The sequence below is a fragment of the Mixophyes fleayi genome, chromosome 1 (genome assembly GCF_038048845.1).
Source record: "Mixophyes fleayi isolate aMixFle1 chromosome 1, aMixFle1.hap1, whole genome shotgun sequence".
Taxonomy (NCBI): domain Eukaryota; kingdom Metazoa; phylum Chordata; class Amphibia; order Anura; family Limnodynastidae; genus Mixophyes; species Mixophyes fleayi.
The window spans coordinates 358,185,581-358,211,995 of NC_134402.1; the positions used below are offsets into that span (position 1 = coordinate 358,185,581).

The 26,415-nt window shown below is 41.1% G+C and overlaps 1 protein-coding gene across 1 annotated transcript in view; it reads left to right on the forward strand.

Moving 5' to 3' along the window:
• RAD9B (RAD9 checkpoint clamp component B) overlaps window positions 1–26,415 on the forward strand; it is a 111,948-nt gene that overhangs the window by 74,206 nt on the left and 11,327 nt on the right. Inside the window, exons 7-10 of the mRNA XM_075211516.1 lie at window positions 2,590–2,696; window positions 17,125–17,189; window positions 17,331–17,444; window positions 24,794–24,980. Coding sequence (XP_075067617.1) covers window positions 2,590–2,696; window positions 17,125–17,189; window positions 17,331–17,444; window positions 24,794–24,980 — 473 coding nt within the window. The remainder of the gene's footprint in view (window positions 1–2,589; window positions 2,697–17,124; window positions 17,190–17,330; window positions 17,445–24,793; window positions 24,981–26,415) is intronic.

The following is a 26,415-nucleotide window of genomic DNA, read 5'->3' on the forward strand; positions in this document are numbered from 1 at the left end:
TGAGGGGTCTGTTTTGTTTTTATTTCTATTTACACTTATTTTTCATATCTTTTCACATGTTTGGATTTTAAAATATTCACCTATATTTGAGCTCTAGTCAGATAATTGCTTTTAAAGATACCATTCAATAAAGTTGTTGTTATATTACATTTCTAGTGGACTGGAGTGCCTCAAAAACCAACTCCTTTAGGTGATTTATTTGACATGAGATAAACTCCTGCAGGTGAAGTGAAAATGTCCAAAGTCATAACGGTAGCACCTCTGGTAACACAGAGGTACTGCAGGCCTGATACAAAATAAGAAGATTCCTAACACAGCCACCCCCTTTAAGGAGTAGATTCCAGACGCTCCACAGAGTCTCAAAATTCAGGCTCTTCTCTTTTTATGCTTGTTCTTTTTTGAAATAGCATTATGGTCTGAGGTAGGCACAAAAAAGCAGTTTCTTCAAAAAATGTGGGGACTGGAAATGGGAAAATCTTTTTAATAACCTCATCATTCCCATTGTGGAACAACACAGCTTTACCTCCTGGACTACAGCAATCCTCCTTCCAACACTTGTCCCGCCGAGGGATTAGATTCCTGACGGACAAAGCGCCTATGCATATATTCCCCAAATTTGCGGACCTCCAACGATGCTATGACATTCATCATGGATGCTTCCACCAATACCTTCAACTAAGACACCTTTATCATTCAATACCAGCATTTAAGTCTATTTATCATCTTCCGCCTTTAGAATCTTTTTGTAGTAGTAAGTCCCTCCTTACTGGCTTAATCTTCACCTTTTACAATCTTTCGGTGGTATTTCGTCAACCTATCAATGACCGGTATGTACTGAGGTAGGAAGAAGACTTCATTGTGGAGCTGGAGATGCTGAGTGGTCTAAGATCAGGACACGGGTTGCCAAGAGCTCTATCTGTGTAAGAACTAAGGAGAACTCATATAAACTACTGTATAGATGGTATTTGGTCCCCACCAGTCTAAAAGCCATATATTCTGATTCAGCCAGTCTATGCGGGAGGTCCTGTGAACAAGAGGGCTTATTCCATCATATTTGGTGGTCCTGACCCAAGATCATGAGATTCTGGCAGAGGGTACATAATCTAATTTATAGAGTCACCTCATTATAGCTTCCCCCTTGCCCTTCTTATTCTCTCCTACAGAGACCGGTACCGGATATTGACAAGTACACAATAGCGCTTGTGGGCCATACACTTAATGCCGCCAAATGTGCAATAGCAGTGAACTGGAAGCAGCCGAACCCACGGCGCTCTCTGAAGTGATTAATAAAATATGGCAGACATACCGTTGTATACATATCACAAGCATCATTAATTAATGCCTCAACAAATTTTTAAACATCTGGAACCCCTGGCTTACCTCTTATGGAGCAGACTAACCAAGAGCCTCTTAATGCTGAAACTGACGCTTTTGATTCAGTTATAAACCACATACTGAGTACCTACTGTTCACCAAGAAGCCAAGCCAGATTCCCTTCATCCCTCCACTTTTCCCTTTGCTAGCACGCTCTTTTCTTAACAATTTTCTTAGTAATATTTATTGATTGATTGTTCTTTGCAACTTAATCTGTATACTGTTAAAAAATAATTACATTTCCTAACAAAATATGTTTAAAAAAATAAATAAATAACCGCATATTTAAAGGCAGTAAGATCCTTCAGAATGTGATCTTTGGAGCCTATGACGGAACACGCCTACCTTAGAGCCTTTCCTCTAAGAGACCTAATTATGGTAACAATTAAGTCCTGCCGAGTGGTGTCAGAAGGATCTGCCAATTGACTTGCACAATGATACTTCAATGTCACAAATTGAGTAATGTCTCCATCAAAAACAATTGACTAGTTCTTGCAGGGATGACCAACAGTAGCCAGTGGGCCCCTAAGGTGGAGCAGACACCAGTTGCCCCTCAGGTGGAGCAAACATCAGTGGCACTTCAGGCCCGGATGACTGGGCAATTGACTCTAAGAGTCCGGCCTGGGCAGCAGTCTCTGAACACTCAAGCTGGGCAGCAGTCTGAGAGGAGTCCCCCACTGGAACGGCAGGACAGGAGTCCCCCACTGGGACAGCAGGAAGGACATCATGCCCAAAGGCAAGGGCAGAATTAACCCCATGCCTGAAAGCAACGATAGGAATCTGTCAGTTCAGAAATAAGACCCAAATGATTAAGCTTGAATGGAGCAGATAGCTCTGACTCAGAGTGAGCACTTATCTCTGGGGGCTTGGACTGAGCACTTATCTCTGACCGGACAGCACTATGAGGTATTTTTGACTGGACAGTGCTGTGAGGCATCACTGGAGCAGAATGGAGGGACAGTACCCTCTCTGGAGCAGGCTGGAGGGACAGCACCCTCTCTGAAGCAGGCTGGAGGGACAGTTTCTCATGTAGTCCACCCTTGCGATTTAAATTTTACTTATGTGTGGATTCTGATCATTTACTACATTGTACAGCTAGATACTAGGAATGACTCCTCTGCAAAATCATTGTACACTGTTTCTACCCTACACCACACATGATATTGGGGTGGGGGTCTCCATTGTGTGCTCTCACCCTTTTTTTATTTTATGCAGGCAATTCAAAGTTAATGCATACTGAAATACACTTAAGTCCTGATGAATTTGATTACTTCCAAATTGGAGTTGATTCTGAAGTAACATTTTCTTTAAAGGAAGTTAGGGTAAGTACTAAGACTTTATGATGAAAAACAATTGCTCATATTGAAGGCGTTAAGATTATTTACAAAGTATGATGGAAGTCATGTTTATGTGTTAAATATTAATTTTCATACAAATGGCCACACATAGTGAAACCAGTGGGATTGGTAAATTGCACTGTAAATATTTTGTAAATCTTTTTGTTGAACTGGACAAAAAGGGAGAAAAGAAGTGTATAGGAGGGGCACTCCAGATAGGTCTATGAATAAAATTTAAAGTTTTATTAGGTATACATTAAAAAATTGTCTGGTTAGATGAATAGCAAAATATAGAAAAACAAACAATCCTGGTGTGCCGTTACCGCTGCCTCAATTGTTACCTCGCCAGCTGATGCTGAGGGTCGCGACCTGCACGTCCCTTGCAGCGAAGTCCATACCTCCTTGCAGGGGTCCCTGGTGAAAACCAGGGGCATGCTAGACTCCGCGCCTCAATGCTTAGTAGTGCCAATTGCTGGCAGGTATCACCAACTACATCTATGTGATTCTGACACTGTTAAGCTATGCTTTAATGGTGTGTGTGGGTGTGTGTGTGTTGTGGGGGGGAGGGTATCCTCTAGCGGATAGGAATTACTTTCTGTGAGAAAACTGCGTCTACCAAAGCTGACCAGCCTACCAAGTTCCCCTGTACATGGGTAAATGCTTACCCCCAGGCAAATATCCAACTTTACCAATGGTAACTTTTATTATTACTGGAACAACAAAAACAGTCACAAAACCAACATGGAGGAGTAGTTACAGTTATATAAAATGTACTACAAGGGAAGCACATACAATATGATACCAGACCTATTATGGCCACCTTGGGAAATCCAACTATAGGCTTCCACTTTGTTGCCAGCTCCTTCTACACTTCTTAGCAGGATTGCAAAGCCTCAGTGTCTGCCAGCAAAGCATCGGCCCTGCTTCACTGTCACCTCACTTTTGGAGAGCGAACAGATTCACAAGACCTCTGGTAATTTATCCAAAGGAAGAGGAACAAGGGTCCTCACAATCATTCTCTTGATTTGCATCCCCTGTCAGCTGGCATGAACATTTACTTCCTACACCAGCCTGATCTTTGTTAGTCCCTTGAATCCTTGATCTTTCCTACACCAGCCTGATCTTTGTTAATCCCTCTTCCTTATACCCCCAGAATAGCCTTAGGCTGTAAGGGTGTGTTTGGCTTATGAATACACTCCATTGTGCTTTAAACATAACACTTGCCTGGCTAGATTTGAAACAGGGCGGGACTAGCTATATCTCCTGTGGTTTAGGTAAACAAAGATGACCTCAATTAAATAATAGTCTGGTCTACCTGATAATATTTTTATTGATGCATTGTTCCTGCATATCTAGAATACACGTTACTCCTTTGACATAAGTAAACAATAGCAGGCTATAGGGCTAACATGAATACCTCACTTACGGTGTAACAAATAACATGACACAATTTCACATACTACCAATCTTAAGGCTGGTATTCAAACTAGAGATGCTCACTGATCCCCGTGTTTTTGTTTTGATTTCGGTTTTGGATCTGGATTAGCTTCGTGTTTTGGTTTTGGTTTTGGCAAAACCACCCTCGCATGTTTTGGCTTTGGATCTATATTTTTGTTTTGAAAAATTGCTAAAATATGCTAAAATCACATAATTTTGCTCTTTTTTTGTTCCTACATTATTATTAACCTCAATAACACTATTTTATAGTCATTTCCAGTCAATTTTGACCACCTCACAGGACACAATATTATTTTCATACACTTTTGGCCAAAGACTGAAGCAAGCTGGATGCTAATTGACAGAGCAACAACACAAACACATGGCAGTTCATAGCACATCTAGGAAACATTGCCACCCAGCAGTGGCAGAAAAAAAAAGAAAAGTTGTGTAAGATATAATTGTCCTTGAGCCCTCCCATTCAACCTTATGTAAGATATTGAAAAGGACATGTACAGTTTAAACCAAGCACTCCAATGACAATCAGTACCACTTTTGTGGCTGAAGTGCTTGGTTTGTTTGGGCCCCCACAAAACAAGCTAACAATGGGCTTAAAGCACCTAAACTAACTGCTGTTAATGAACTCTGCAGTGGCAAGATGTTGTTATCATCATCCTCAGCCTCATCTTCACTCTCATCAGTGTGTACATCATCCTCACACAATATTAATTCACCCCCAGTGGAATCCACCATTACAGAAGTCTCTGTACTTTGATGTAATTGGCGGTAAAGGCCTTCCTTGTGGAAATTATAGTTTATTTTGTTGAACATCTTCTTTTCCACATATTTAGGAAGTAGCCTCCTACTCCGATCGCTGACAAAGTTCCCGGCTGTGGTGAAAACTCTTTCCGAGTACACATTGAAGGGTGGGCAGCTTAGATTTTGCAAAGCGAATTGGTACATGGAGCTCCAAATTTCCTTTTTTTCCTCCCAGTATGTAAAGGGAATGTCTGATGTGTCTATTTCTATGCTGTTGTTAAAACAATCCTCCACCATCCTTTGGATGTTGATAGCAGGATCAGGTGGAGTTACGGCAGAGGTGTCACTGTTTTTAGTCAATTCTTTAAATGCCTCTAAAAAATGTGATGTAGTTGGGTACATGCTGCTGCTGTTTCCGCTGGTGAAGGTGAATCACCAACCCAGTGAGCTGTCACAGTCATATAATCTTTAGTTTGCCCAGTTCCGCTTGTCCACATATCTGTGGTTAAGTGTACAGTGGGTAGAATGGCATTTTGCAGCCCAATTTTACATTTTTATGAACCGTCTTGTACAGGAATAGCTTTTCTTGTAAAATGGTGTTGTGATGGAATTTGGTACATTTGGTAACGGGGGCACAAGACCTCAATTGACTGTCTAAAACCAGCTGCATTAAATAGTGGATATTGGACGCAGGTCTAATACTACCATAGTTGCCATGGCGTCTGTGATCTGCTTTGCGACTGGGTGACAGCTTTTATACTTGCTTCCTCTTGCAAAGGATTGTTTAACAGTCAATTGTTGTAAGTAATCTTGTTCCTGGTCTGCTTGTGGGTTAAAGATTTAATAATTCTTCAGAGGAATCATGGATAGTGGAGAAGTCATCTAGCCTTAGCAACTTGGAAGCAGGACTAACTCTGATCGCTACAGAGGATATTGATGAGGACGGTGTTGTGGGTGTAGATTGCAGGTGTCGGGATCTAGGTGAGAGAAGGGAGCTAGCTGATGCTGTACTGCTTGTTGCTATTTTTTAGCATAAGTTTGAGATTTTCCCAACAGCTTGCCATGAACTCGCTTCAAATGGCGTAACATGGATGAGGTTCCTAGAGGGTTAAGGTCCCTACCTCTACTGACTGTGGCTTTACAAATACTACAAATGGCTAGACAACTGTTGTTAGGATTTGGGTAAAAATAATTCCACACATAAGAGGTGAATTTTTTGGTCTTATGCCCAGGCATGAAAATGGCCTTCTTATCACGTGCAAGAACTGTTTCCACTGGTGCAAGACTTACACAAACAACATCATCCTTATCAACATCCTCATAAGCACCATCGTCAGCTACACAAATATCCTCCTCATCCTGTTGCAATTCCAAAGTGGCATCCTAAATTTGTGGATCATCGGTTACACTTGGGCTGCTCATCCACACATCTGCAGAAATACTGAAAGGAGGCTTCTTTATGAGTATAGGATCAGAAAAGTCAGGCTTACACCTAGCACTCGTGGATAGACTCTCCTCAGGGATGTGTGTCATTTCTGAATCTGAACATACTTTTGGGCACCACTTTTTGAGTCAGAATGACAAGGTCTTGTATCATCATGACTGACCTCACAAGAAGATGGCTCAGTGACAGTTGCAGAACTAGCAGTCATAGAGAAAGGCGAAGGCCTGATTCTTTCCTTGCCACTGCGTGTGCAGAATGTCATGTTGGCAATTTAATTTTTTTTCAGAACTTACCTTTGCCTGGATTACAGCTTTTTTTTCCTTTACCAAGGTAAGAGGTGCTTTTTTACATTTTTGTTTCCCTGACTTAAAAACACTATGAACTTTAACATAGGCTTTAGCGGATGACGTAGAGGCATTACTATCATCATGACTGGTTCCAGCAGCTGTGAAAAGAGGAGGTGTTTGTTTCAGCTCTGACTTCAAGAAACCTGCAGGGTAGAGTTTTTTGCCTAACCCAGCCTTGATGGAGCCTCCTGGGGCAGCATTCCAGGAGAGTTCCCTGCCTACCGGGCCTGGTCCAGGCCTAGTCCCAGATTCATTCAGTTTTTCCACCTATGGGGGTCTTCAGGCATTCTGAAATATATGGGGTTCTGTTAAAGGGCAGAGTCCCTGGCAAAGATATAGGGCCTACGCAGTTACTTGACAAGAGCAGGTTAGGATTACAATAGTCCGTAACGAGTCTTTGTCAGTGGCAGATCTGTCCCTTTGGGTTAAACGTAACACAGACCTACTTTCACCCTTAAGTAAGGTGCCGGATCCAGTACACCATGTCTGGGGTGGGGCCTGGTCCACGACAGTACGGCTGCGGCAGATTGAGGGGCGTACTCTGCATCTTCCAGTATGTCTCGAAAGTATCTAGGCTTATTTCCTCCCCATATAAAATATCTAACCATTGATTGTAAGACCTTGAAGAATTTGGGTGGGTTATCTATTGGGAGGGTTGTAGCAGGTACAGTGTCAGGCGCCGTCCCCGCTCTTCCGCTTTGTGGGGACGGACGCCTATGGAGCCTCATTCGTGGCGCCCTGTAGCCTAGCAACAGGTATGCTGCGCCCCCAGCTGCCTTCCGTCGGGGGCATGCGCCCAGTTTCCGTCCCGTTGCCTAGATATTATCGGCACACAGAGTATCAGGTTTATGTCTCCAGCTAATATAGTGAGTGTTTCCTGTTGTGACCCGGCTTCCCTGACCACCCTTCTATGTATCCGCTCTCCTGTTGTGCCCCGGCTTGTCGACCATCCTCCTATCTGCGTGCCCCACTTTGTTCCTGCGACCTTGGCCTGTTTGACTACCCTTCTGAATTTTCCTTTTGTAACTTGCATCCCAGATTGGCTTGACCCGGACCGTCGGACTCTTCTATCACTACACCGGCAACTGGTTAGTAGGACCGCGACCTGCATGCCCTGTGCAGCGAAGTCCAAAACCTCCTTGCGGGGGTCCCTGGCGAATATCAGGGGTATGTTAGACTCCGCACCTACTAGTTCAGTAGTGCTAATACCGGTTAGTGTTCTCCTCTATTCCAGTCTTCTACCAGGACTGACATACAGTACTTTCTCATTTTCATAATGTTGATTGCAACTTACCAGGAAAACCTCTTGGTTCTTCAAGTACTCATTTCACCCTTAATTTTGGATGGTAACATGGAACAATTTGTAAACATTTTGGAAAAGTTTTTGAGTAATATAACTCCCAAATAATTTAGCTGGGTTAGGTGCATGTTAAACGTAAATGCTTGGTTAAGGCCAGCAAGTGTTAAGGAGACTGGAGAGATTTAGAGCAACTAATTTAGTATAATTTTTCCTAAAGTTCAAGATCATCATGGAGATCAGTGCATTATCAGACTAGGTGACTGGACCAATGCCAGCGACATGATTAGGTGGGGATAACTTTGACTTAAAAATAGATAGTCTAGTCTAGTGTATAATGACATGAATAAACACAGTCATATGGATGGAGTAGCCTCGAGGAATCATCCAACTGGTAGCAATGTAAAATTCATCTTACCTTACGGTAAAACCATTTTGGAGTACCTAGGGGAACCGTTTGAAGAGTCTAGCACCTGAAAATAAAATTGTTGCTACAAAGGAATATGGGTAGTGCGCATTATTTAGGGAGCAAAATCCTTTTTAAAGTGGGTCTCTTGTGTAAAGGCCAAATCAATTCTTTCACAGTGTAGGGACTGTAGAGCACATAACATCTTTTCTGGGATTTCTAGACCCTTGGCATCGGGAATTTTTTGGCCGTCTGTCATAACAGACTAATTTATATGGATAAAGTGGAATAGTAACCAGGGCCCTTTTGGTATAAAATAAGTGAGAAATCCCCAAGGGGAGGCCCATAAGTATTGAAATTAGAGATGGGCGAGACAAGATGTGGGTAGGCAGCAATGAAGAGGAAAGGGGGCTAGAGAAACAAGTCAAAAACAGCAAAACATACTGGGAAAAGGTAACCAAAAACCAGAATAACCTGTCCAGCAGGAAAAAATACAGACAAGATTAATGATCCTGCTATTACCTTGAGAAAGGAGTTTACACATAGGTGCATGACATGGGTGCGATTGCTGTGGTGTGTGCTTGTGAATAAAAGGATTGTGGGATCTGGTGGGTGGGGCTTCCAACAATGACAAGCAGCTGGACAATAGCTAGGGATTGTGGGTGAAGTTATTGTGTCAGTAAGCCATGGAATTTATAATGTGTGTGTGTTATGCTGTTTCATGTTGAAATAAAACAGCAACTGCTTAAGAACCCTGTAGTATGGAGTCTCTTATTTGGTAATTTCTACAATACAAAGTGAAGAGCTTGAGAATTAAAAATATAAATGTAGCTACTCCAGAGACTGTATGGTTAAAAAAGTAACCCTGGGAGGAGTTTAGGACACAGGGGATTCAATGAGGCAACAGCTTTCTGTTAAGATATATATAGGAGAAAGAAAACATTTCTTTGTAACTATCAAGTAAGATGATGAGGGGTCCAACTAGACCTCATGCATTTGCAACTATAATTAGCATGCAATTTTAATTCTTAAATTATATGCATCTTAAACTAGTATGATCTATATAATCATTTGTAAATACCCAGGAGCACACTTATATAAAAAAAATGGCCAGGAAAAGGCCAGTAAGTGCAAATTCAGTAAGAAGAATGCCCAGTAGAACAATGGACCCAACCTAACCAAAATTGAATATAAAGAAATCCTAAAGGATATGTGGATCAAGTATCAAAATGATCACAGAGTCCCCAGGGTCCATGGTGAAAGATTGAGAGGAGAGTAGTTGTAAATATTGTTGTAAGTTGGGTTGAGAAGATGAATCTCTTGTCTTAGCGGAGTCTTTGTATATCCTTTCTATCTTTCACCATTCATTGAGCTCCTTAAATGTATGTTTACCGGTTTCGTGTGCAGGACAAACTGGTGGTAGTAAATCTTCATGTGAAGAGGACCATTCTGGTAGATGGACTGGTTTAAATCAAGAATCAAGGAGCAGAAGCATGCTAGATCCCTTGGGTATTTCAGCATAGCCTATTTACCCTCGTAAAACACAGACAGACTGAGCGGGAGCCTCATCTGTATTTTTTTCTTTTTCTGTTGTGTTTCTGTGCACAGTGTCAATTGTCTACGTTGCTGAAGAGTTTGCCAGGAAAGGTGCTGGAACACTTGCAATCAGTTACCGTCAAAATCGATTCTATCTAGTCCTCTTACTTTCTGAAGATTCTCCTGTCTTTGGGTGTGTATTATAAGCCCTGTGTTACTCAAGACCGCTTGCACTGATTCTTCCTTACCAGCTGGTTGCTAGGCAGCCAAGATGCTACTTCTGGAGAGCGTTGGTCACATGACTACAATTGCAGAAATAGGCTTTAGAGAGGCTTGCTTCTAATGGAGTTTTCTGATTGTTCCTCATTAGTTTAAATGGCAGGGGGGCTTAGCCTTCCTTCTGCCTCACCATAAAGTTCTCAGTATACTGTGTGTGAGTTGGGGAGCAGTATACTGTGTGTGAGTGAAGGGGCAGTATACTGTGTGTGAGTGAGGGGGCAGTATACTGCATGTGAGTGAGGGGCCAGTATACTATGTGTGTGTGTGTGAGTGAGGGATCAGTGTATTGTGTGTGTGTGTGTGTGTGTGTGTGTGTGTGAGGGGCAAGTGTATTGTGTGTGCATTGCTATTTTATTTGTGTTGTGATGATGGGGCAATTTAATTTAATAGTGGGGCCTATGAAGTTAAGATGGGGTGATTGGACCTTTAATTTAATGCTGGGGTGCTTTGCAATCTATTAATTCAATGTGGTGCTGTTTGGGGAAATGAGGTCTATTTATTAAAAGTGATCTGAATTACTTCATGCCTGGGATGGTTGTGGGGAATGGTTATATTTATTAAATGTAAATGGTATTTAATTTATTGCTGGGGCTTTTTTGGAGGGAGGGAAATAGGTTTATTTATTAAATGGGAATACTATTAATTTAATGTCAGGGTTAGTTGGAGGGAAATAGGTCTATTTATCAAATGTGAATACTATTATTGGTTGGAGTTTTCTAAATTTCATGTACCCATTTTTTTCTCTAAATAGGGCCTCCAATATTCCAGGATCCAGACAAGCGGCAAATGAGCTAAATAAACTAGCAACCACAAGTGGTGACAGTGACAAGAACAGGTAGGAGAGAGCAGGACAGTCTGCCAACTGTCCTGAATCTGGTGGGGCAGCCCCGTATTTGGGTGACTATCTCGCTTAGGACAGTTGGGAGGTATGTCCCGCTTCACTGTGTACTGCTTGTGAAGGCAGAACTGTGTGCACCTAACAGTAGTGCACACAGTATTGCCTGTGTCTATGTCTAAAATGATAACCATGTTACATCATAGGGGGTTACCCTGTCTAAAGTGCCCAGGCCCCGCAGAGCCTTATTCCAGCTCTGGGCCTGGGTATGAAAATATATATATATATGGATTAAGCAATACTAAAATAGCCTCTTTTTATATAGATAAATATATATTGTACCAAAAACCACCCTTTAAGGATGGGCCGCTACTTATGGGCCAGTGCTGTGTACTTGCCCCCCGGGCTAAAGTCTGCCAGCCCTCCCCTGGTCTCATATATAAAAATGCTGGACTGACCTGGTTTCCAGATTGCCATAATCATGTATTGTTGGCGCATGTTTGGAATGAGCTTCATTTGCTTCTCTGCCTTTTGGCTAAAATCAAGTAATGTACCTGCTTGAGTAAGGGGGGGAAGTGATAATCCCCCCTGAAAGGGCTGCAGGAAACCTTGGATTGATGTTAGAAGCCCGGTGGTGTTAGGAGCTTGAGGAGCCTGTGACTCGGGTGAACAGGGCCCAGAAGTATCCTGAAAATGCATTGATGGTAGGGGCAGTCACTATCACTTTGGACACAGAGTAAGGCACAAGCACAATGCCTTTGAGTACCCTGCATCACTTTTTAGTTTTTGTTACTGGTCTTTTAGCTGAACCAGAAACTTTTTCACACCCTCTGGCCATGAGGCTGGCACTTTTTATTTTTTACTTATTCAAACACTAGCACTTATGGCACTAAGCACTTATTTGCACAAATTTCAGTTGGTTTGATTCTAGTTGCACGGTTTGAGTTTGGGTGCAATCCTTATGGGCAACCCTCTCCCTAAGTTGTCATAGGCTCCCTCTTTATGGGGGGGAACTGAAGAACCAAAATCCTGAGGAAAGCTTCGGCCAACCTTGGGGTAAAAAGGACTGCCTGAGCCTTTTGATGGAGGTAGTCCTGAAGACGCTTGCCCACTACGGGGCCTTTTTGCTCCGTAGATCGGGGATGTAAAGGGGCCTCCGCTAGCATCGGCAAACGGGAGTCCGAAGAGCCTTATCTCCCTAAGTGGCCTTTTGACTCCGTTGGATGGGTCCAACGGCCCAAGCCCCCAGCACTGTTTTTTCACGGCACAGGATAATTTGGAGAACCGCACCTTGGGCTTCAATAAAAGTGAAAAAAATGAGCTTCAGTCACTAAGAGAGCTCAACTTGAATAGTAGGCTAAAAGATAATACTTTGAGGGGTAATCTTATTAGGATAAGAAAAATTAAACCACTAGGTGAGACAAAAGGAGACATCAGAGTCTTGGGAGCCAAAGAAAAGACGAGATTAAATTAATCCAAATGGACCATGGTTGTCCACACTCTGAGCGAGGGGGAGACACTCCATTGCACATAATGGGCAAGCTGCGCTGCTAAGCAGTAATCTCTTAAGGTGCGGGATGCCCAAGCTCCCTCCCTGTATATGCCTCTGCAAAAAAGAAGCTTTATCCAGGGGTGTTTAAATGTCTATATAAATAGTATTGTATACTGTGGAAGAAATTTAAATGCGCTATGTGGAACCAAATAGGCAATGTCTGGTATAAATAATGCATTTAATGCAGTTGACTCGCTAACCCTTGGAATCTATATGTAGTGTAGTTTTATGCTAAGAATATTAATTTATAAATATAATTGCTACATTGGGACCTAACCGCAACAGTTGTCATCATTGAGTTTAAAGGGTGTCACGGGCACTAGGAGTCTTTGCCCAGGATATCACCAGATGATGGACTTACCAGAGTAATGTAGCTGGTACTATGGTTCTCTGGTAGCAGGGTGAAAACGGAACAGGAGAAACAGCAGATGGTGAAAGAATGCTCAAGGAAAGTCTATGACTAGCAGCAACTGGTAATGAGTAGATAAATGTACACGAGGAACCAGATGGACAAGTAAACGTGAGGAGAGTCAGTTGTCTGCGTATAGCAAGTTGTACCACTGCTATAGTGAGAAGGAATGTCCAGGAGTAACGAGGAGGTAGTGAGAGTCAGCGGTCTGCGTATAGCAAGTTGTACTGCTGTCTATAGTGAAGGAATGGATTCCAGGTGAAAGTAGGTAACGGGGAAGTCAGTGGTCTGCGTATAGCAAGTTGTACCACTGCTTATGTGAGAGGATACTTGAAACTGGTGTCACAGGGAACAGGAGTCAGTGGTCTGCGTCAGCAAGTTGTACCACTGCTATATATATGTGAGGAGGGGCACGAGGAGATGAATGTAAAGCAGAGTATACACGGGGCACACAGAACTGAATCCCACGATGATATCCACAATACAACGATAACTGACAAGCACTGCTTGAAGTATACAAAGTCACAATAGCTATCCAGGCAATAGGAAACAAAGTCAATGGTAACAATAGCTTCAGTGGATAGGAGGCTCCAGAGGAGAACACAACTCAGTCCAGATGGATATGCAATACAAAAGCAAAGTCAATGGAAAGTATGCATACCGCGGTTCAGGAGAGCAGGCTGTCAGAGAGACGTGCAGGGATACCTGAACGGCTGAAGGCCGGCAGGAGGAGAGACCACTGGAGGGTGGAAGCGGTAATCAGGTTGGTGCAGCGCACGGCAGGTAATCCAGAATCAACTAAGCAATACTCAGGAAGCAGTAGTAAGTGGAACTGGAAACATGAAGAACACGGGAGAGTTGAGGCTGTCTGGTATCCAGTAGTAGTGGTGGAGGCAGCGGAGAGAAGGCACGCTGAACACGGGAGAGTAGAGGCGGTCTGGAACCCTGTAGTAGTAACGGAGGCAGCGGAGAGCTGACACGATAAACACAGGAGCGTTGAGACGATCAGGAACTCTGTAGTAGTAACGGAGGCAGCGGAGAGCTGACACGATAAACACAGGAGCGTTGAGACGATCAGGAACTCTGTAGTAGTAACGGAGGCAGCGGATAGGAATCAGCTGAGTGCAGGCACGATGAACACAGGAGAGTTGAAACAAACAGGAGTCCGGTAGTAATAGCAGATAGGAATCAGCTGAGTGCAGGCACGATGAACATAGGACAGTTGAAGTGGTCTGGAAACCACAATAGCAGTCAACAGGAATCAGCTGGAGGTGATATACACGAGGAAACACAGGAACACCTTCAGAGGCTCATGGGGAATGAGACTCCAAGATCAGGCAACCAGGTAATGATCACAGGTGGTTTAAATAGGGAGGGTTGCCTGATCATCCAATCAATTAAAAGCAACAGGTACTGAAGGTTTGATAAGGGCTGCACATGCGCAGACCCTCAGGATGGCGGACGGCCACGGTTCCTGAACACAGGAGAAATGGCACTCACAGTCCGGTGAGTGACAAAGGGCTTGTTTCTTTAAGTTTAAAATTATTTAATTCTTGGAGATTTCCAAAGTTATCAATGTGTCACTGACCATTTTGGAAGTCCAGCAGGGGTATGAGGTACAAAACACCTCTGATCTTTTCTGGAGTAAAGTACAAAAATATGTGGGTTCTTGTTTTTGTGTATGCCAGAAGTATGTTAGTTAGTAATACCATTTGTGGCCTGTAAGAATCCCTAACATGCTCTCTGTTAAAATTGCTATTTTCCTATTTACTGGCCAGGATTAGGTTTTTTGACAGTAATTTACCATTTACAATTATTTTTTTATAACTTCATTGTTGCAGGGTGTAAATGTGTGTCTGTCTATGTTCCTAATAGTCTGACAGATGTGTTGAAACCCATTTAATAACATTATTTATGACTATAACCATCAACTAACTCCTTGCAAAGATAGTTCTGATGTAACCAAAGAATATAATTCTTATTTTCCCTAAATCCACAGGACCAATATTTATATAATAACTTACTCTTATATCTCCACAAAAAAACTGCACACAAGATGTAGCTTCATTTAAAATGTTGTGTATTCTTAATTAACATTCTAGTTGTAAAACTCAAATATATTATGAAACAGTATACAGAGTAAATTATACAAACTCAAAATGTCTCGTATGCTCTATTAACATGGGTGGTATAGCATAGATGTTCATACAATACATTACACTAATTGCCTGTTTTATAAATATACAAGTCATTGTGTGTGTCTATTTATCAGCTATTGTATGGTGTGATGGTGTGTGAGTCAGCTTCACCTATTGTTTAAAAGGTGTGTGACTGTATTGTGTGTGGGGGGGGAAGGGGGAAGCTGTGGGCGAAGAGACTCCATTTAAAGCATTCAAAACACATTTCACTCCTCCATTCATTTCACAACATCTCACACTATAAACTTCTACCATTTATTCACATATAAACTTCTACCATTTATCTCACATATAAACTTCAAGCATAACAGCAAATAAATTGTTTACCTCACATAGGAGCCATTTTGCCAGGTCATGATGATCCTATTATCTTACAATGGCAGCCATATTGAGGTATGTAGGGATTAGATCAACCTCCATTTTCTCTTTTGTCTGAAACTCAGCCTTGTATATCACCTTGCTTCCATAGTAGCTATCATTCCATAAACTCAATTTCTCCAGCAAAGAATCGCATTATTTCAAAATTTCCCATTACAAACTACCTTCCATCTTTTCACAATCCATTCTAAATATCTTAGGAAATACAGGACACTTTAAACCAAAGACAAAGATTACAAACTCTATATATTCCATTCAAACACCATAATCCTATTTCACTGTGTCTCATAAATTAATGTATATATATATATATATATATATATAGTCCCACAATTGTATTACAGCATTGAAGGAGTTAACAGCAACAAGGCACATTGTCAGCCATCTTAACAGTATATCCAGCCATACTGCTCAATTATTCCACTATCTCGAATATATACCATACTTGCCAACTTTTCCTCGTTGGCTTCAGGGAGATACCGGGGGAGGTGGGTGTGCAGGGGCTGGTCTTGACGAATCACATCCTTTTGGCTCCGTCCCCTAAACGATTGTCACAATTTTGGCCAATTACAGCAGGGGCACGGATGACACGATATTTGCATCATTAAGCCCCGCCTCCAAATTATCTATTGCAGGGGCGAGAACCGGAAGGTTGCCCTGCTCTCCTGGGAGGTCTCACAGAAATGCAGGAGTCTCCCGGACATTCCAGGAGAGTAGGCAACTATGCGTTAAAGAAAAGCAGCTAATGAATCTCTAGAGACTGAAGTGTCTTTTACATTTCTGTCTCCATTACTGAAGTCATGTTGTCTTACCTGTCAGTCTCTGATTAAATCTTGGTCTCCGTAAAAATGGCCACCTCCATAGGCATCAATACATGGACATAGGACACAATTTCTGAACAGTGTCATCATGCCACAGATGGCGAAGCCAACCACGTCTTGTACTGGCTCAGCATCAGGGAGAATGCCAGTCTCTTCAGGGAGTGAGGGAGATCACCCCTATTTCAGGGAGTCTCCCTGACAGTCAGGGAGAGTTGGCAAGTATGATATATACACATATTAATCACACAAACTCCATTATCAAATCTACAACATCACATTGTCTTAATAACTATTCACAGCATTGCAACACTATTACTAGACATGAAGTTACATATTTTCCATTATAATCCATTTTTCACACTAGCCAGCCTCTAATATAAATTGCCTTCCAGGCCACATCACATATACACAAACCTCCATTGCATTCAACTTACAGTTTCCAGCATGCTCAGCTAGGAGCTGTGTCTGTGTATCCTATCAGGGTGGAAGCAGGGAAGGAAAAAAAATCCTCTTTCTGCCTTGTGTTGCATATTATCAAAAGCTTTTCTTCTGGGTGGAGTTAACCTTCCACAGGCAGTGCTCACAGCATGTAGAATCTGATATATTAAATTGGAAATTGCAATATTCTTGTCACAGAGTAAAATTAGTTTATGCTATATAATAAAATATAAAAAAAAATCATCATGTAAAAATGTGTTATGTTGCTTATTTCTAGGGGCTCTTGTCATTTGCAGAGACAACCAGTGCTCTTATTACAATTAATTTCAGCAAGTCAGGACAGTAGGTATTATGTGTAAAACTTCTTTTAAGATATTTAAATGTTTATGACTCTTGTTTTTATTGTATTTTTTGTTTAATCAAGTCAAGTTATATGGTTATTACTTAAACACCACTAACTGCTCCATTTTAATCTGCTTTTAGACCAATTGTTTTCAGCATGGATGATATGGTCTTTGAAGCAAACTTTATTTTGGCAACATTAGCAGAGACAGAGTATAGTACATCATCTCAAAACTCACATGGTACAGTCTTAGAGTAAGTCAAGTACAAATAATCTATATATTTTATAAATATAATTTTGCAGTTAAACTTTATTGTACATTGCCTAATTTTACACTTTCCTGAGATATTTTTACACCCAGGTGCGCACACAGGTAAAATGTAAGAGATATATTAACATGACTAATATGGGCCTGATGTACAGTCATGGCCAAAAGTTTTGAAAATGACATAAATATTATTCGTCACAAAGTTTGCTGCCTCAGTTTTTATGGTGGCAATTTACATTTACTCCAGAATGTTATGAAGAGTGATCAGATGAATTGCAATTAATTTCAAAGTCTCTCTTTGCCATGACAATGACCTTTATCCCAAAAACAACAATTCCACTGCATTTTAGCCCTGTCACAAAAGGACCAGCTGACATTAGGTCAGTGATTCTCTGGTAAACACAGGTGAGAGTATTGACGAGGACAAAACTGGAGATCACTCTGTCATGCTGATTGTGTTAGATTAACAGACTGGAAGCTTTAAAAGGAGGGTGGTGCTTGAAATCATTGTTCTTCCTCTGTTAACCATGGCTACCTGCAAGGAAACACGTGCAGTCATCATTGCTTTGCACAAAAAGGGCTTCACAGGTAAAAATATTGCTGCTAGTAAGATTGCCCCTAAATCAACCATTTATCGGATCATCAAAACTTTCAAGGAGAGAGGAGTTGTGAAGAAGGCTTCAGGGCGTAAAAGAATGTCCAGCAAGCGCCAGGACCGTCACCTAAAGTATATTCAGCTGTGGGATTGGGGCACTACCAGTGCAGAGCTTGCTCAGGAATGGCAGCAGGCAGGTGTCAGTGCATCTGCACGCACAGTGAGGTGAAGAATTTTGGAGGATGGCCTGGTGTTAAGAAGGCCAGCAAAGAAGCCACTTCTCTCCAGGAAAAACATCAGGGACAGACTGATATTCTGAAAAAGCTACAGGGATTGGACTGCTTGGGTAAAATAATTTTCTCTGATGATTCCCCTTTCAGATTGTTTGGAGCATCTGGAAAAACGCTTGTCCGGAGAAGGAAAGGTGAGCGCTACCATCAGTCCTGTGTCTTGCCAACAGTAAAGCATCCTGAGACCATTCATGTGTGGGATTGCTTCTCAGCCAAGAGAGTGTGCTCACTCACATGAATGGGCTATATGGACAGATGTTTGTGTTGCAGGAATGGTGAAGGATGATATAGTCCTAAAGATAATGCTATGAAAGAAGAGTACAAAAAGCAATTTGCTAAAAATTGCGATTTAAGAATAAAAGGCAACACATTTGAGGGAATTTAAAGAACTATCTAGCTGCAACGTCCAGTGCAGTTAGAGGAGTAGTGCAGAGTTAAGCTACAGCAGATGTAGGTTATTTCTGGATTTCTTCAGATGATGTTCCCTGTTTGTTCAACTGTGCATTTCAAAACACTCTGTGAGAAAATCCACTTAATGTAGGAAACCCCAAATACGTTTCCCCTTAGACTGAATGCTAAGATATAGTTGGGATGAATACAAATTAACTGGCAATAACATTTTCAACAAGGTGTGCCCAGTGATATTCTTCTTTAAATATTAAGATTATCACACCAGTTTATAGGAAGCACTGGCCATGTCTTGTTATAACAGTAGACATGTTGCATTGTTAAATAAAATTATAATACATTAAAATCTCCCTCTGCATCTGGGACACCCTGTAATTTGGATTTATCTGGGGTTACTAATTTTCTTTTAATCAGCCTAAAATTAAAATTTTACCAAGTACCCTGAGCATCTTATACTATAAAACGTCAATTTTACGATCAGGCCAGTGCTGGGATATTTACAATCTACAAATGAACACCCTTCTCTTTTATAAATTAATATTTGCTTAGACCTACATCCTGGGGACACTGTGCATGCCCAATTACCCTCATCCACACCACAGAGATATTCATCTTTTATGGGGTGTAGAAACCTATATGCAGTTCCCCAAATAATCAAGTAGCTATGTAGTAAGAATCACATATCTAAGCATCCCCACCCACTCATCTCTTACACATATCTCCAAACATCTATGAATCATGATTCAGGACAGGTAAATAACTAAAGGGTGTATACAGATTAAGGATTCAAACATAAATTAACACTGCCATTTATATTCCTGCACAAGCACTGACACTACTTTTGCAGGTAGTGTGAATTGTATGGTTTTTAAGCAGGAAAGTGTATGTATATATATCCCACTGCAATATTTCCCCATTATCATCCCTTATTGCCACTTTTCGCAGCAATAAGGTATGAAGTTTCAGACCTATTTATGAAAAAGTCACGCCAAGACAGCCCATCCAATAAGAGGCTGTCTCTGCAATCACTGTACTACTCAATACTCCAGGTTCTGAGCCTTTATGTAACATGTGTGACCATATGTAGGCAGAGTCAGATGAGGGAGGGATAGGAGTATCTAACGTGCCAGGGAGGGATCAGAAGTTTCCTCCTGGCGATGCTCTCCCAAGAGCTATACATACTTACAGGAACAAGCTCAGTGAAGTTAAGCTTTTCGGAGCTTGGTAAATAGGTACAGACCACAATCCCCATTGAGAATAATGGGTACTGTGGTATTCTGTGGTAGTCCTCTGATATTTTCTGAGTTAGGGTAATGCTAAATAGCTCAGATATTAATATTTGCTGATAAATAGGCTCCTATATGTAGTATTTTTACAGTAGGAATATTTTGGCATAGAACAAATCTGGAATCCCCTCTATCGAAAGCCATTTCTACTCCAGTTCTAGTTCTGACAGGAAGGGCTTACGTTGTAAACCTTTCTATTATCTCTCATCAGTTTATTTGACAGGTTACCATCAGTAACCTGTCATTATTGACCACTGCTACTAGTGTTCTTGGACACTGACACTCACAGACTGAGTGCCAACTGTGCACTAGTTGTAAGAGAGTAGTCACTGCCATCACCAAGATCCTTCACAGGCACATCTAACCACTTAGTTCTCACTTACTTTAGGGTGTTTATAACTGCTGCAGCACCTCTTTTCTAGTGACTAGCTGGTTCCTCCTGATCACTTACTTTGCATCAGGACTGCTGGGTAGCTGGAAGAGAGTTGACTCAGGACACTGAGTTGAATACAAGACAGATGGGGAACGGCTTACAGTTTAGCTCTTTTCTGTAGGTCACAAGAATGCAGCAGGTAATAGGCGCCATAAAAGATCTTGAAAATAGAATGCTGTTTTAAAGTTTTATCAAGGACTGTTACACACACCTGTGGTAGGAATCAACACCTCAGAAGTACAAGATGGTATATATTACAATGGGCTTTACTGCCTCTTTTTAAGATTTTACACAAATGTTACCAGGGGTAATCCAGCACTCTGCTCTTTAACCAATCCAGACTGATTTACACAGCTAGCACGCATATCAGCCTGACAGATTTCACATGTTGCAACATTTTTTTGAGTAGCAAGGAGGTGTATTCCTCCCCCATCCATGCACTGCCAGGGTGAAGGGGACTGACCTTCCTATCCACCCTTGGCGTCACAAAGTCTGGGCTGGAAGGTTTAATTTTTCAATTTCCCAACCAAAATATTTCCCAGAGACTTGCTCAAGCTAAACTCAGCTCCAAAGGGTGGGTAGCCAGATCCTGACGCCACCGTCTCTTGGCTGTCGCTACTGGAGCCTTCAGGGCTCTTGTGTGGTCCTTTGCTGACTGGGCACTGTATCTCCTCAATTTATTTGAATCCAGCAGGTGCCATTGTAAGTCTAGCTGGCTGTTGCTGTACTGCAGTTGCCGACTGGGCTAAATTCTTCTAAATATTTCTTGACATTTCATCATTTTCAATTTTATCTAACTTAGCTTTGGTAATTTACTGTAAGTTTGTCACACGCCGGTCCCAGAGATAGGTGCCGGCACTGTGACTTGCCTCTGGGAACTGTGATTGAGCTTATTCCTGTTTCTAAGATACTACCTTTGCACAGGTGTTCCTGACTACTTCTTCGGGCCGCCCTTCGATTCTCATTGGTTCTAGAGTATTACGTAAACTACCAATGGACCTTGGCTCATTGCCTGTTCTTTGTGTTACTTTGTCTGCCTTAGTCCTGGCTGCTACTACTGAACCTCTCGTTGCTGTTACCTGTCTGCTGGACTTCTGCATCTACAACCATTGTACCTGGTACTTGTAGTTCCACGCTGTCCCGCTGAACTTCTCATTGCTGTTACCTGTCTGCTGGACTTCTGCATCTACAACCATTCTACCTGGTACTTGTAGTTCCACGCTGTCCCGCTGAACTTCTCATTGCTGTTACCTGCTTGCTGGACTTCTGCATCTACAACCATTATGCCTGGTACCTGTAGTTCCACACTGTCCCGCTGAACCTCTCGCTGCTGTTACCTGCTCGCTGGACTTTTGCAATCTACCATCACTGTACCTGGTACCTGTAGTTCCATGCTGGTCTGCTGAACTCCTCGGTTGCTATCAAGCTTCATGTTGAACATTCATTGTGAGTTGATTGCTGCACCTGTGGTTAAACCTGCACACCTGCTGTTGTATTTCCAATGCTGGGTTTTATTGAGACTTTCATTGTGATTAATCTACCTGCTAAAGTACTACGGTCTGCAGCTAGTTCTATGGTTCATGTTTCTGCTTTTACCCTGCTGACCTAACAGTGCTGCTTTCTTCATTCATATGTTTATTGGAAGACATCAGTCATCTGCAGTCCTATACTCGGCTAGGATACTCCTCATTCTTGCTACTTCTAGTTAATGAACTGTTTGAAGTTTCTTCTGTTCAACTATATCTTTGGGACTGTTATTAGTAGAACATTAGTTCAACGATTATTGCTGTTCTATCGTGATACCTGTAACCCACCTGCTACGTAGATTCATCTTTATCCTCGGATCAACAGTTTTACATTCTCATTCTCTCGGAACTGTTGATGACCAGTGATTCACATCTATCTGCCGTGTGTTACATTATCGGATCCACGCATTCTCCATTTGTCACCCTATGTTTGAACTATTGTTTACTCATCCCATGTAGTTGTCAAGAGTTACCAATTATGAAATAGCATAATGTGATCTGCATCCTGCCTGTGTCCTAATTGCCGTGTATTCAATATCTGCCGTTATATATATATATATATATATATATATATATATATATATATATATATATATATATATATTCTTCCATTTTATTGTACCATCTATCAATATACTATTTTACAGCATTGCTACCATCTCCAGTGTTTTATACTACTATTGCTGAAGCCTGTGAATCCTGAACGCTTTACTCTGTGTCATCTCATCCACCGTGTCATTGTGTGTTGCCTCCATTATCCTCTGTCAGTCCTTGCCTGGGAGACCGCGACCTGCGGAATAGGAGCAGCGGAGTCCATATCCCCTTGCGGGGATCGCTGGTGAATACCTCCTATCCGTTAGACTCCGCACTCCTGGGCAAGTCCTATAGACAGAGGCAAGGGATCTACAAAACCACTCGGAGCCGTGACAAAGTTAATAGAATCTTCCAATTCAGCTTGTAATATTTCTATTTCCCTTTCTATTTTATGTTGTCTGTTCAAGACCAATCATGTTATTAATTCTAAAGAGTATGGGCCTGATATATCAAGGAATGTAAATTGCAATTTTGTGCGTACAGTCCGCAAAGTCACTTTGCGAATGCCCAGAACAGACTCATACACCACAGAAGGCAGCCTTGTTCAGTTCATGAGTTTGAGCGTAAAGGATACTTACTACAGCCTACGATTTACGGATCTTGAAAGCAGAATGGTGTTTATTGCTCTTAAAGTTTTATCAAGAACTGTTACACACGCCTCTGTGGTAGGAATGGACACCTCAGAAGTACAAGATGGTATATATTACAATGGGTGGGGAAGGGGTGTTTGCCCATAGTCAATGTACAGTAAGGCCATGCCAATTATCATTAATACCTATATTATTAACAAGTAACGATAATAGAATAGTTTTTTTTCTGTGCATTCTTTTGTGATTTTATATTCCACATATGTATTGGAAATATACTATAGTGTCTTGTCTAGCAAAGCAGACCTACACCCATATTCATCACCTCACATATCTTCACATCCGCTCCTTGATGAATTTGAGTGTACGTATACCCAACTTACGCGCATTTTAAAACACATTGTGCTCAGTATGTGTGCCTTAATGAATCAGGCCCTGTGTGTCTAAAATTTCGCTCCCTTTCTTTTTTGAACTCTACATTTTGCAAACTGTTGGTAAGGACTTTTCTTATTCTTGGCCTCTCTATGGCTTCCCTGAATTTGTTTCTCCTTTATTAAGTGGCTTCATCTCACCAAAGTTTGATCTAATTGATTCTAATCTTAAAATATTGGAAGAAAATTTGTCCTCATTTAGTGCTGGTATAGGACTCTTTACCGTTACTGAGGAGATCACAGATCACAAAGGCATTATTATAGAGCTGCAGACAAAATGTATAAACAAAACAACACAATCAGCGCTCAATACACCATGTCACCACAAAATCTGTGAAAATATGTAACTGTGAAAAATGTTGCAGAAAAAAGTAGGTATCCCTGACCCTTGTCCAAGAAATTCAGGACTTATAACAAATCAATCTCAATCTAATATTTACTGTGTTTTTATTTATTTGTGTATTTTATTTGCTGATTTTAACAATACATTTCATACATCTTAATCATATGCAATTCTTGACTCATTGTTGGGACAGTGTAGGTGTTAATACCATTTTAAATTAGTAAACCTCAATTTCTCTGATTTTGCTGAAATTCTGTTTTTAAATTCTGACATTAAATTTTCTGGTAGACATGTGATGCACAGTTGCCCATGTTAAGCCTGAAATAGTTGGTTGACTTGCCATAAATAATGTGGGTTACGGATTATGGATTTTTGTCCATTTGTCCATTGCAAAACCACTGCACTGAAAAGTAATTAATAACAGTACAAGTCTTAATGATGCCATTAATTAATTAAATTAATAAACCTTCAGAAGACCATAACAGATATTGTAGCTATAATGTGTACTGCACCCAACGCAGGAGGACAAATGAAGAAGTCTGCTTGAATTTTTTTAGATGCATAGAAACCATAAAAGTATCTGTAAGCTTGGTAAGTATATTTTTAGGGAAAATGACCAACTGACTTTTGTTGTCCAGATCTGCATGATCCAATTAGTGAATTCAATTTACATATGTTCCATGGTCAAGGTACTATTATACTTCAGTTTTATACAATTTAGAATTCCACAACTTATACGTATATCTGGAGTCTGTTGTTTTTCTGTCGCTTTCTGCTTTACCAATAACAATAACTAATTTAACAATGAAACTATTCATACAATCGATAAATTTCCAATTTAGGTCTATCCCTTCAGTGAAAAAAGGTAGAGGATCCAATATTTTGGATAAAAGCTCTAAAGAAAATGTCAGGAGTCAGCTTCTGCTTCCTACTTATAGTCCCAAGTTATTGACGAAGACTGCTCCTGAATACCCAAACTTGCATACAATAATAGAAACGGAACTACCTCATCCTGCATCTTATAACAAGGTATTCTGTAAAGTATGAAACACTTCTTGACCAGACCACATTTCAGCTATGCTAGGTCAGGGGTTGACAATCTTTTTCTATAAGTGCACTGGACAAAATCTAGTCGAGCCCAGGTGTGCCAGTTGGGTGTGTGCGAGCATATTTTATATATATATATATATATATATATATATATATATATATCTTATTTTATGATGTTAACATCATAATATTAATAGCAGTGGGACCAAGAAATAAACGCTCATGATATGCCACATGGTAGTGCAGTAGTGCCCCAGTTAAAATTATGCCACATAGTAGTGCCCCCAATTCATATAATGACACAGTAGTGCCCCCACTTTGTATCATGCCACATAGTTGAGCCCCAAATTCATATGATGCCTCATAGTTTTGCCCCCAATTCATACTTTTCATCATAGCTGTGCCCCCAATTCATGTTATGCCAATTAGCTGTGCCCCCAATTCATAATATGCCACATAAATGTGTCCCATAATTCATAATATGCCACATAGTTGTGCCCCTCAATTCATAGTGTTCCTCATACTTACCTTTAGAGACACTTCTTCCGTTCCAGAAACCTGGAACCTGCTTCACTAAAGCAGTCACTGACGGCCGAAAATGAAGCTCTGTTTCGGCCATCATTGACTGCTTTAGTAAAGCAGCTGTGGAGCGCCAGCGTGTCAGACAGAAGTAGTCTGCGTGTCATGTCTTGCTTGCATGCTGGGGGTTGCCAACCTCTGCGCTAGGTGTTGGTTAAACTGAAAATATTGTTTTGGATTGCCTTGCATACCTTGGCAAACGTCATATTTTTTGTATCAATGTGAAAAGTAACTTGTTTTAATTGCATTGCATTTGGGGGGAGAAGCAAAAAACAAAATGATGTGATTCTTCCCACAGTATATGCCATTTTAGTCTCAGGTCTCCCCCTATTGTCAATGTAATGTATATCAGTAGCTGACAAGTCAGACACTGCTAGATGCAGGCTATATTCTATCTATAAATGTTGCAAGCAGTAGAGATCTGACACAGATACACGGAGAGGGGACTACCGAGTTAGATACAAGCATGTACAGTGGATATAAAAAGTCTACACACCCTTATTTAAATTGCAGGTGTTTGTGATGTAAAGCCTGAAATGAAGATTAATCATACCATACATTTTTCCACCTTTAATGTGACCTTGCAACCAAACAATTCAAGTGTAAAAAAATTGTCATTTTTTTAGGTAAAATAAGTTAAAATAAAAAACCTACAAAACCTTGGTTGCATAAATGTGCACAGCTATTTCATAATGGGGCTCTAGCTGTGTTTAGCGTTAACTAAATCATGTTTAAAGATACACCTGCTAGCACTGAAAGTGATTGTGATGAACCCTAAAGATCAGCTGTTCCTGTAAAAAAAAAATGTTTGCAGTTTTCTTAGTTGCACCCTACT